General features: G+C 39.5%; 1 protein-coding gene across 1 annotated transcript in view; it reads left to right on the top strand.

Moving 5' to 3' along the window:
* The window catches only part of LOC306882731 (zinc transporter 6-like), a 34,004-nt gene extending 22,520 nt beyond the window's left edge, over positions 1–11,484 (top strand). Inside the window, exons 5-15 of the mRNA XM_079437581.1 lie at positions 1,913–1,955; positions 2,245–2,310; positions 3,567–3,647; positions 3,967–4,002; positions 5,341–5,435; positions 7,115–7,163; positions 7,248–7,367; positions 9,709–9,811; positions 9,913–9,960; positions 10,104–10,172; positions 10,820–11,484. Coding sequence (XP_079293707.1) covers positions 1,913–1,955; positions 2,245–2,310; positions 3,567–3,647; positions 3,967–4,002; positions 5,341–5,435; positions 7,115–7,163; positions 7,248–7,367; positions 9,709–9,811; positions 9,913–9,960; positions 10,104–10,172; positions 10,820–11,344 — 1,235 coding nt within the window. The 3' untranslated portion in view covers positions 11,345–11,484. The remainder of the gene's footprint in view (positions 1–1,912; positions 1,956–2,244; positions 2,311–3,566; positions 3,648–3,966; positions 4,003–5,340; positions 5,436–7,114; positions 7,164–7,247; positions 7,368–9,708; positions 9,812–9,912; positions 9,961–10,103; positions 10,173–10,819) is intronic.
* Positions 11,485–11,900: the final 416 nt, after the last annotated feature.

Raw genomic sequence — 11,900 nt, forward strand, 5'->3', positions numbered from 1 at the left:
CGCCACAGGTTGAGTCTGCCTACACAGGACATTTGAACTTTGTGTCCGTAGCCTACGTAAATGAGACGAGGCATCAGTTTACTGTCGGGGATTTGTCGTGTCGCATCCAGTGTAGACAGCATGACTGATTATAATGGATCCTGTAATATTTTGTTGTGTCGCGCCGCACTACACGTGTCCGGTAGACAGGGTGGATTTAACTGTATTATTTCTTTGATATTTATTTTAGTGTTTTGCAGGCTGCGTGTTCACTGACAGAAATGCTAAAATAAACATGCATGTTTGTTAATAGATGATTGAGTCTCATTTATTTATTATTTGTGTTACAATATATATATATATATATATACACAGGGCTCGCAAAATCGCTACCCCCGCCATCCTGGGGCTATTGCGTTTTCCAGTAGGGCTACCAGAATGTATCACTGCCCTGCCCAACAGGCTAACTTAAATACAGGGCTCCCGCGAGTCCTTAAAAACTCTGTTTACAATTTCAAGAGGTCTTACAGTTGGGGACGGAAAGACAAGAACCGCGATACAGCTGGATTAAACTTCAAAAGGCAATGTCATTGAATAAATATGAGCGCTGCATGTTTTAAAGTCAAAACGCGTGAATGAAATGTGAATGTGTCTCTGAAGGGAACCGTCTGTCCTCAGAAACGTGTCATTGGCATTTTCATTTCATCTTGCCTATAATGCCTGATAAAGCAGCGTATATGAGCACGGTGCTGCTTTGTGTCCAGCCGTTACCGGAGAAGCCGCTCTATTTGCTCCTAAAGCGCCACCTCGTGGCAGAAAGGGAATTTGCATTTCCAGTGTATCTTATGTTCAGATCAATATGAATATCCACCCATGTTTTTATGCAGCAAACATAGAGTTGTAAATGTGAAAGAAGTTCATGTGCCTTCTAAAAATCTAAACAATTAAGACAGTAATATTTATTATTTAAATTAATATAATATGTTTGACCTGTCCCTTTTCATAAAAATGGTTTAAAAGCTGAAATGCCATTTTTTGTGTATGAAAAATTGTATCTAAACTGTAAATCATGTCATTTTATGGCTTAAAATGTTACCATAGACATTGTCCAACCCCACTCATACAGTGTTCATTTTGCTTGTGCAGCTCTTAAAAAAGTTCATAAATAGCCTTAAATTGATTTTTGTTTTTTATTCTGCATATACCCTGTAAATAGTGAAATATAATTATTTCATTGATTGTTGATATTTGTGTATTGTTGACATTTAGACTTAACTGATTTTCTATATTCTATAAAAAAAAGGTATTTTTTTATTTGGGCTAGTTAAATTAATTTTCGGGCTACCAAAATCTGAAGAGTACCTGTCTGAAGGGCTACCAGGGATTTAGAAATTTTGTGAGCCCTGAGATATTAATATTAATTATATATATATAACAACACCTTGCCATTACGGTTGTTATATTGGTCCATTAGGGAAGTTTCGGGGGTGTGTGTGTGTGTGTGTGTGTGTGTACTTTGGATGGGTTAAATGCAGAGCACGAATTCCAAGTATGGGTCACCAAACCTGGCCGTATGTCACTTCACTTTTTTTTTTTTTTATATTACCGTGGTGGTAAAAATATGCCACAGTCACAGGCCTACACAGCTTTATCAGTCCACCGAAATATGACCATTTCCCAAAGTTTATGGCATTAAATATGAAAATATCAAGAAGTCCAGCAGCTGTACGTCTGTAGGAGCTGAATGTGTTTCTCACGTGTCCTTCACACCTAGGTTCATCTTAATCTGCTCTCACTGGCCCTTCTGTGCACTGATCCTCCTGAAAGTGAACGTTTGTGTCAGAGGATATAAATGACCTGATGGTTTCTCTCACATGTGTCCACGAGTGTGTGACAGTGCTGTTTTGAACATCATATCTGTCTTCTGTTTCAGCCTTAACCGCATACACATACCTCACCATCTTCGATCTCTTCAGGTGAGTGTCATCTGTTGGCCATTAAAAGCTTGTACAATTGTGTTTACCAGATACTGATACTCAAAGACTTTACTGCTTTCTTTTGATTCACCTGTTACACCAGCGATACACAAACATCTTAGACTTATAAAGACAGTATATTAATGTGTCGTTAACCATTAGTGGGCTTCCGTGTGTTTAAAATCAGCTAGATGCACTTCAAGGCGATACTGCATAGAGTTGTGTTGCATTTCATTGTGCGTCACAGTAGTTGTTAAGCATCTCATGCTGGTGTCTTTGTCTCTCACAGTCTGATCACCTGTCTGCTGAGTTTCTGGGTGACCATGAAGAAACCCAGTCAGGTGTACTCGTTTGGGTAAGAACAGTTCATACTTCAAATATCAGTGTGCTTGTTTTCTCTCATCCAACACAGCATTGATCGAAACCACACCATAGCAGTACATTACAAACTGTTCAGCCAAAAGTGATCAAAACAATAGTCCTATTGGTCTAACTTAATAAATTTGACAACTTTAAGACCTTTAAATCGATTCACCTGACCTCAAACTTGGTGAATTGTTCCGATGAGTAAAATTAATCATAATTCATTGATTACAGCGGTTAAATTGAATTTATTTTGTGAATTTCCCTGAATGTAATTTACACTTGTTGATCCAGTCAGTCTCATTTCTGGTCAATCTGGTGTTTTGAGTGAAGATATCGATCTGTTTAATGTGTGGTTATGTCCTGGAGATTTGTTTCTCCTCCAAAATTGGTGGAAAAACAGGAAGTAGGCCAATGTCTGCAACTCTTTGCTATATTTCCACAATGTCCTGATATTGGTGGCAGCACATTACCAGTCAAAGGTTATAAATAATTGTAATCTATTCCTAGTCTTTAAATCGTTTTCCTAATATTGTCACCAGGGGCCAGTTGTTCAGAAAGTTTAATCTGGATCAGAATGATCTGGATTTGGAAATCCCATGTTTTGCTATCCAGGATCAGGTAATCCATTTTACTTTAGTGCCGGTTTTTCAAAGCAAAATTGGATAGGATCACCCTGATCCAGATGCACACTTTTTCAGATTTCCAAATCTGGATTATTAGTGCTCTACGGAGCCCCTAAAGGGACATGATGATGAAATGTTGCATTCTACTTTTGCATTGCATTTACACAAATAACTACTTCTGACCGGTCCATCTCTGATGATTGTGCCAATGTAGTTTATAATCAGTGATTTAAAAAAAAAAAACTTTAAATTAAATATAATATTTTTGTATTTGGACCAGTTTTAAAGTTTTATTACATTTTTATTCCTGAAAGCCACGCTTCTGCAGATCAGAAGTATCCCAATCTTACTGAAATGTTTTGGACAACACAAACTGAGGATTTAATCCAGATCAAAACCAAGATTGGATTTTGTGATTTAATCCATATTCAGAATCCTTTTTTTTTTCTTTTGAACAACCCATTTTCAAGATTTGATCCAATCGATGATCAAAATCCAATCAGATTACTTTTGAACGACTGGCCCCAGGGCTTCAATGATAAACCAGCTGGTCTTCCAGTGGATGTGCCAGTTGTGTGTGTGATGTCAGGTGTTTGTGTTGATGTGTGTTTTGTGGTCTCAGCTTCGAGCGTTTTGAAGTGCTGGCGGTGTTTGCCTCCACTGTGCTGGTTCAGCTGGGCGCTCTCTTCATCCTGAAGGAAAGGTGAGATCCGTGTGTCTCTGCAGAACTTGATCCCGTCTATATTTTGCTGCTGTGGGAATGCTGTGACCCGACTGACTCACGTTCACATTCGCCTGATCCACACACACACACACGCATATGAACGAGCTTGCTGATGCTGGTCTGATGGTTTCTCCTCGAGGAAGGCACTGGCATGATGTTATGAAGTACCTCCATTATTCAGTATAACCTCCCAGATGTGCTCCATCGTTACTGGATTGAGTTGTTTGTGTACTTGTTTCTGTTTGTACTGGTGTGTGTGTGTGTGTGTGTGCTAACTGTGTGCTTCCTCCTTCCTCAGCGTGGAGCGTTTCGTAGAGCAGCCCGAGGTGCACACGTGAGTACTCACACAAACCTTTCTGTGTTTTTATATGTTCATTAACATGACTGAGAGTTTTTCTTTTCACCATATGCCCCCCCACAAGTTTCTACACACACACGAAACTGAAAACATGACTAATGACAAAAAAGTATGGCATACGTCCCATATAAAAAGTGGATTGCGATGGCATTCACTTGGGATGGACCTATTATACAGCTTAAACCTGTGCCCATTTCTTTTGTGGAACAAGTTTGCCCATTCTTTTATTACTATGTCAAAAGCATAAAATTAGAGAGAAGTCCAAATTGGTGGAACATCATTAAAGATGAATGACGCCTTCATTGAAGCTCATACCCTGTTCTGGTTTGGTCGTAAGCAATTTCTCACTCGCACCAACGGGCCTGACGCTGATTTAACATACACTGAATCGGACAAACTGCCACTGATGTGTGGAAAAATCTTGGACACTTGGTGTTTCCCAGCTTTTAGACCTCTGACAAGCTACCCAAGTCCAGATCTCAGTCCAGTTGAGATGCATGACAAACCTGCCAGTATCACAGTTTCTGGGACAAATGTTTGCCCAGTAGGGATGTAACGATATTATCAATATTGCGATAGCAAAGCTGTCTCAATATTATCGTGGTCACATGATGATATGAAACTATAGGTCTTCCGGGCAAAAAGTGTAGTTTTTAAAATGTATTTGTTTGGGCCATTATGCTTTGACACAGTATCTGTCAAACGAACGAACACCGAAAGCACATTATGCTTAATGTCTTCATCGTGTCTGTTCTCGCTGTGTGTTTTAAAGCGAAGCTGCATTTCGTTCAGACGATCAGCTCGTGATCCGGTGTTTTCTGCGTGTCAGAGCGGCTCTGTTCACACTGAATGAATGCAGTCAACTCGTTCATTGCATCTGATGTGCGTTTAGGAACACAATGGTCTCTAGGCTTTACTTTTGCGGCAGATGATTACAGCATTTCATTATTTTACAGTCCAATTGTTTTACAACAAACTACTGTCTACTGGCCACTACTGTCGTTGTTATTATTATTATATTCGAATTAGTTTGGCTTCCTAAAACACCAGTGTGAGTGTAATTTAGACTGAGACGGTACATCACAAATAAAAAGTGGGTCCCCTTTAAAGTTCAGGTACAAGCTCATAATTTTGAACTCTCAAAGTGCACTAGATAGAATAATTTAACTTTAAAATGTACAAAATTTTTTTTTTTTTTTAATATCGCAATAAATATCATATCACAGTGATATCGTATTGTGAGATTTTGATGATATTACATCCCTGTTACCCAGTCCTGAGCGGTGTGTGTGGTTGTTTCTGTGTTTGTTTTAGGGGGCGTCTGCTGGTGGGAACATGTGTGGCTCTGTTCTTTAATCTCTTGACTCTACTGTCCGTCAAGAACAAGCCCTTCGTCTTCGTGTCTGAAGGTAAGATCTCTTCCACAGACAGCTGTTTCTAAGTTTGGCCCGTGTCAGGTCTGAGAGCCTTTTCATGAGTATGCATGACCATTCAGCTGTTGATTTTATTCCAGATGTCTACAGGTTCAGTTCTACAGTAATTTAAGGTTCATTGATGATAATGCACAAATCAACCCTGCATCCTTCTAGTTACCAATCAGACACAGTTTCATAATGAACAAAAAATATTAATAATATAAGATCTATAATATTGTGTTTTGCATAATTGTGTTGGTAAAGCATGTCAGTCAAACTCAAATCAAAATCGAGGTCCATAGTCCCTTCAAAGTCGATCACAGTCCTGTGGAAACACCGAGTCAGTCTAGACTGGAACTGAACCTGCTTGGGTTAGTCTCCTGAGCACATTTACCTGACGGTGTAACCTGTACTGAAAGTTACATGACAATCAGCAAGCAACAAAACATCAAGTGAAGTAACGAGATACTTTTTGAATTTTCACTACTTAAAGCTGCTGTCCGTAACTTTTTTGGGTTAAAAATGATCCGAAATCAATATTTGAGCAAATACATAACCAGCCAGTGTTCAAAACTATCACCTTACTTTAGCCTGATTTGACAACGGTTAGCTTGTTATAATGTTTTCTAATTTGGGTGGTACGGGTATGTTTTCATGGGAAATTGGAGCATGGCACTGCGTCATTACGTCACGTCTGTAAACATAAAGAAGTGTTCCCGGCTAGTAGGCTATCACATGAGGATCCTGCAGCTGGAGGATCGTTTATAGCCTTTTCTCACAGCAGCTACAATAATTCAACTTATCATTTTGATGGCAGATTGTAATCCAGAAAGGATTGTGTGTTTATGAAACGCATGTGAATGAACTTAAATTATATTCCAGTTTTAAATGTGCTTCTGATTACAGATAGCTGTGATTACACAGGATTTTTATTTGAAAGAAAACCATTTCGAAGGGAGCATAGTTTGCTTTTTGGTTTAAAATAATTTCTTAATATGAAATTCGAATGGTATGACAATTAGATTAGACTGTACAGAAATTGAAATCTACACGCTAATACTCACTATACTCACAGTCACGCAATGCTGATGTTGTTAACATCAATAATTTGAGAACAAAGTATAACAATAATAATAATTTGCACGGTTTGATGTGATATGAGCTAACTGATCGTTAGATTTAATCACTATTGGTAGCACGATTTATTGTAATGCTTTTTTCCTCAGTTGGTCAGAACAAACGTGGCAGACTTGTTCAGATGACAATATCCGGTGAAAATTCTGATTTGGGTCATATATTCCAAGAACAAGAATCTGTGATTGCGAAGTAGAGTAAACATCCACACTGGTGCGTGACTGACTGCCACACGTTCACCTCAAAACATTAGATTGATCCGCGCTGGAGCCGTGCCGGAGCACATCCCATGCAAGGAAGATAATTCTGCACAGAGCTGCAATTCCAGGTTTTCAAACAGAGATGGCATTTAGAAGTTTATTTTTGAACACTCAAATCACTCATGCACTGTTGTCCACGCAAAGACAAAAATGTGTGTATGGACATGTCTGAAACAGAACACAGGACAGACTTCTGTGTGCAAACAGCAAAGTCTGTCACTGTGTGTGTTGTTAGCTGCTGTTAGTGCCGGTGTGATCTGTGTTTCTCTGTGTCTTCAGCCGCGAGCACCAGCTGGCTTCAGGAGCACGTGGCCGACCTGAGCCGGAGGTAGCGTATGCGTCTCACTCTGTATGATGTACGTTTAATTATTCAGTGCAGATGATGCATAGCCGTATGAATGTTTGTGTGCAGTCTGTGCGGACTCATCCCGGCGCTCAGCAGCGTTCTCCTGCCCAGAATGAACCCGTTTGTGCTCATCAACGTCGCTGGAGCTTTTGCTTTGGGCATCACGTACATGCTCATCGAAATCAAGTGAGGAGACCACACTGTGTTATGTATGATGTCCAGTCACAAACAACACTTATTATCTATCACCGCTACTGTAGCAGTTCTAGCAGTGCAAATAATGCTGCAACTGTACCACAACAGTGTATTTTTACTGCTGCATATATTATTACTTTTACTACTAAATCTCATTGAATAACTTTCTTAGCCTTTAGCTGTATTCGGCGGTAATTATTTCTCATGAAGACATAAGTGATTTTCACTATTTACAGGGGGTAATCGGTGATTTTATTGCCATATGAATCCAGAATGTTGGCGTTTATCTCTCACCACCTGCATAAAAATCCCTGGCCCGAATTACCTACTGTTTTTGGCAAACACTAAGGTCGTGTGGTAATTGCTTGTAGCGTTTACAAGAAGAAATTGATTTAAAATTTAACGTGTAAATCCTTTTTCACCACTGCCGAACACCGTACTTTTGTATTTCGCTGTAATTTGCATACATATTTATTTCTGAAATGCTGGAAAGTATTTGCAAGAACAACATTTCATAACTGCTCCACCACAGCGACTGGGAGCAGAAAGAGAAGAAAAGCACGTAAACATTCGAAATGGGTCTTTATTATGGCAGCAGCAGGTATGCAATACAATTTTAAATTGTGTATTATATACAGTTATATACATAACTATTTCGCATATAATTATATACAACTATAGTGCATCTATTTTCCTATTTTTAAACTGCAGATTTAAATAATCAAATAATAAATAGGATTATATATTATAAAATATGCTTGGAATAATAATACATTTTATGCAATTTTTTTTAATACATTTTACACAATAATAAGAACAAATTGGTAAATAAAATGAGTTTTATTTACAGCAGACAATCATGTGACTGGCCACGTGAGCAGCGCGTTCCCTGCTTCATAGGATCACAGAACTGGCTTCTCCGCTGTGAATAAATCATAAATCATTGTATAACTGAGGCGCCATATATACATTTATTTGACTTCCACATGAGAAACAATTACTGTCCGAATAGCCTATAGTTATATTCAGGGATCCAGACTGTGACCAAATGGTCACATTTTGCACTAATGTTTGTGAGCGGTTGCACTGGCACAATCACCGCGTTGTTCAACTCATAAGCGCTGACATTTCTGTAGCATATGAGAAACATCAGACAACAAACGAAACGGACAAGCGGACCATTTATCAGTTCGGACCGCAAACTTGTCCGAGCTCAGAACAGCTTTACTCGGGAACCGAAGTTGATTTTGCGACAGCACAGTGCTGCCAGATCCAGCGAGAAGCGTTCGAGTTTGCCGCAGAATGAATAAGGTCGCTGTGAGATCTAGTAAGAATCATTCAAATTCTGCACAGAATTCTCTGTTATAAACAGCGCTGACGTACGTCAGAAAACCAGAAGTATTAATGCTAACTATAACCATGGTGTTGTGGCAGAAATAGTCGAATGCATTATATTATTCATTTCAGGCTGTGTACAACCTTTTGAGAGAGAAATTCAAGCACTTTTCAATGACTTTCAAGCATTTCACGACTATTTCCAGCACTTTAAAGCGCTGAAATGATCCAATTTGAATGTTATTAGGATGACCAAAATATACTTTGTGTTAAACAAACACTTGTGTAACATTTAAAATTTTAAAAATACACCAAATCACAATTATAACCAGTAGACAGCAGCAGAGGAGCACTTATTGGCTTATTAGTCATTAATTTCTACTTTTTCTCAATATTTTGAAATTATAAGATCGCTATTATAAAATATCAAATCAAGAAATCTGATTTTGTCCGAATTTTACACTTTTTTTGTGTATGAAGTGAGAAAAGTCACAAAGTACCTTGAAAAACAAACTTTTCTTCAAATCACTCACTGATGTTGGTCAGTTCTATGTAATAATATGGAAGAATAGTGCTGCCTTTAATAAGAGTGGAATATATACATTTGCTATATAAAAATTTATTTTGCTTGTTACTTTTGTTAATAAAAGTAAATTTTGTATGTATGTAAACAAGAAATGAACATGTAATATTTTTAGTAACTGTACTTATTCATGCAAAACAATAGTAATTTTATGATTAAATGATCTGTATTTTAATACTCCCACACACCACCCCAGCGCTACCAAATCTGCTCCTGGTGCCACCATCTGCAGAACTTAATGGCGCTGGTGCCTCTGCCCTCAAATGTTAGTCTGGAGCCCTGTATATTCCACTTCTGCATTAGCACCTGAATGACGGTGCTAGCTCATGTTGCTAACGGACAGGCTCAATGGTGTGTGCTCTGAAGCTGAGATGATGCCACTGAGTCACATGATGATCTTGTGTTGTTGTGCAGTAACTATAATGCGATGGACACCGCGTCTGCCGTGGCCATCGCCCTCATGACCTTTGGCACCATGTACCCCATGAGCGTGTACAGCGGGAAGGTGCTGCTGCAGGTGTGTTTCAGTGTGCGATGCTGTAATTAATCCTGTGTCATATGTCTGGTCAGATGATCAGATGGAACTGTCCTGTCACGTTTGTTCTCTCTTTCCTCCAGACCACCCCCTCTCATGTCATCGGCCAGCTTGACAAACTGCTCCGAGAGGTCCGTTCATATACAGCCTACATAATCTATCAGATGCATATTGACTTTTTTTAAATCTGTGGTGCACACGTGTTCTCGTGCCGCCAGTTCTCTTGTTTTTATTTGGCAAGATCTTCAACAGATTGGTTCTTGATGTTTTTCAGGTGTCCACATTGGATGGAGTTCTTGAAGTCAGAAATGAACACTTCTGGACCATTGGCTTTGGCTCTTTGGTGTGTAGATATTCTTTCATGATGACCTTTATTTCTAGTTATTGACACTATTTTCCTCTTTGATTCTGTAAAGCTGCTTTGACACAATCTGTATGGTTAAAAGCGCTATATAAATAAAGGTGACTTGACGTGACCCTGGAGCACAAAACCAGTCATAAGGGTCAATATTTTGGAATTGAGATTTATACTTAATAAATAATCTCTCCATTGATGTATGGTTTGTTATGATCAAACAATATTTGTCTGAGATACAACTATCTGAAAATCTGGAATCTGAGGGAGCAAAAAAATCTAAATATTGAGAAAATCTCCTTTAAAGTTGTTCAAATGAAGTCCTTAGCAATGCATATTACTAATCAAAAATGAAGTTTTGATATATTTACGGTAGGAAATTTACGAAATATCTTCATGGAGCATGATCTCTACTTTTATATCCTAATGATTTATGGCATTTAAAAAAAAAAAAACTGTATAATTTTGACCCATACAATGTATTGTTGGCTATTGCTACAAATATACCTGTGCTACTCATGACTGCTTTTGTGCTGCAGGGTCATAAATGAGAGGCCTGATCACTCAACTCTTCAGTAAAAACGCTCACATGAGGCTTCACATAGGAGACCTTAACTCACTGTGTTTTTGCGCAGGCCGGCTCCATTCACGTCCGCATTCGCAGAGACGCTGATGAGCAGATGGTTTTGGCCCATGTGACCAACCGGCTGCACACACTAGTGTCCACGCTGACCGTTCAGATCTTCAAAGACGACTGGGCGCGTCACTCGCTGACCTCCAGCACCCTGCCTGCCGGCTCGCTCAGCCTCTCGGAGTACGTGGCTGCAGCCGCCTTCCCTCCAGCGGGGTCCAAACAGCTCGAGGAGTCGAACCTGGTCACGTCTACGCCCGTCAAGGCCAGCAGCCCTCCTCCCGAGTTCTCCTTCAACACGCCGGGGAAGCACATCCAGCCCGTGGTGTTTCAGACTTCCCATCAGCACAGGCCCTTCAACGCGCCTCTCTCCTATGGGATGTCTCCCTACTCCAGCATGCTTAACCCCAGCGGTGGCCCTGCGACGAGGCCGGGCTTCGGGGTTCAAGGTTACAGGACTCTGAATGCAGCGCCGCATAGATACGGCAGCGGTCTGCCCTCGTCACAAACTGGCCAACAGAGACCATGAGCTGATCACACAATCATCACGCCGCTAGCCCACCACTACCCTGAGTATTTATTTTAACGGGACCAAGAGCAACAGTTTATTTTCAATGGATGTTTTGTCTTTATTCTTTATTTGTATTAAACTGCTATCAGACATCTGTGAAGTCGCCTTATTTATTTTTACAGACCCTGCATCCTAATGTTCATACTACCCATCCTAAATAGTACGTGATATTAGAATAAGTGTGTCTCAAATCATAGTATGTTGAAAAGAATATGACAAAAGTCCCCGGATGGTCTAGGGCTGGCCTCAACTAAAAAACATTCTGGTCGACGAGTAGTCGTTCATTTGAAGCATTAGCCGACTAATCACACGTTTATCAATAAACAATTTAAATTGTAATAATGAGCCTTTAATTGCCTACATAGGCTAATAAGTGTTTAAGTGAATGCATAAAGCTTGCCACAGCACACCAGCAGAAGAATTATGATTATGAATATGTCAAGGAAAAACAGTAAGGAGGCTGCTTTAACATTTTAATAATTCATTGATAAACTAGTGCTTTCTTTGTTTTCGG

This window comes from Barbus barbus, assembly GCF_936440315.1.
Source record: "Barbus barbus genome assembly, chromosome: 16".
Classification (NCBI taxonomy): domain Eukaryota; kingdom Metazoa; phylum Chordata; class Actinopteri; order Cypriniformes; family Cyprinidae; genus Barbus; species Barbus barbus.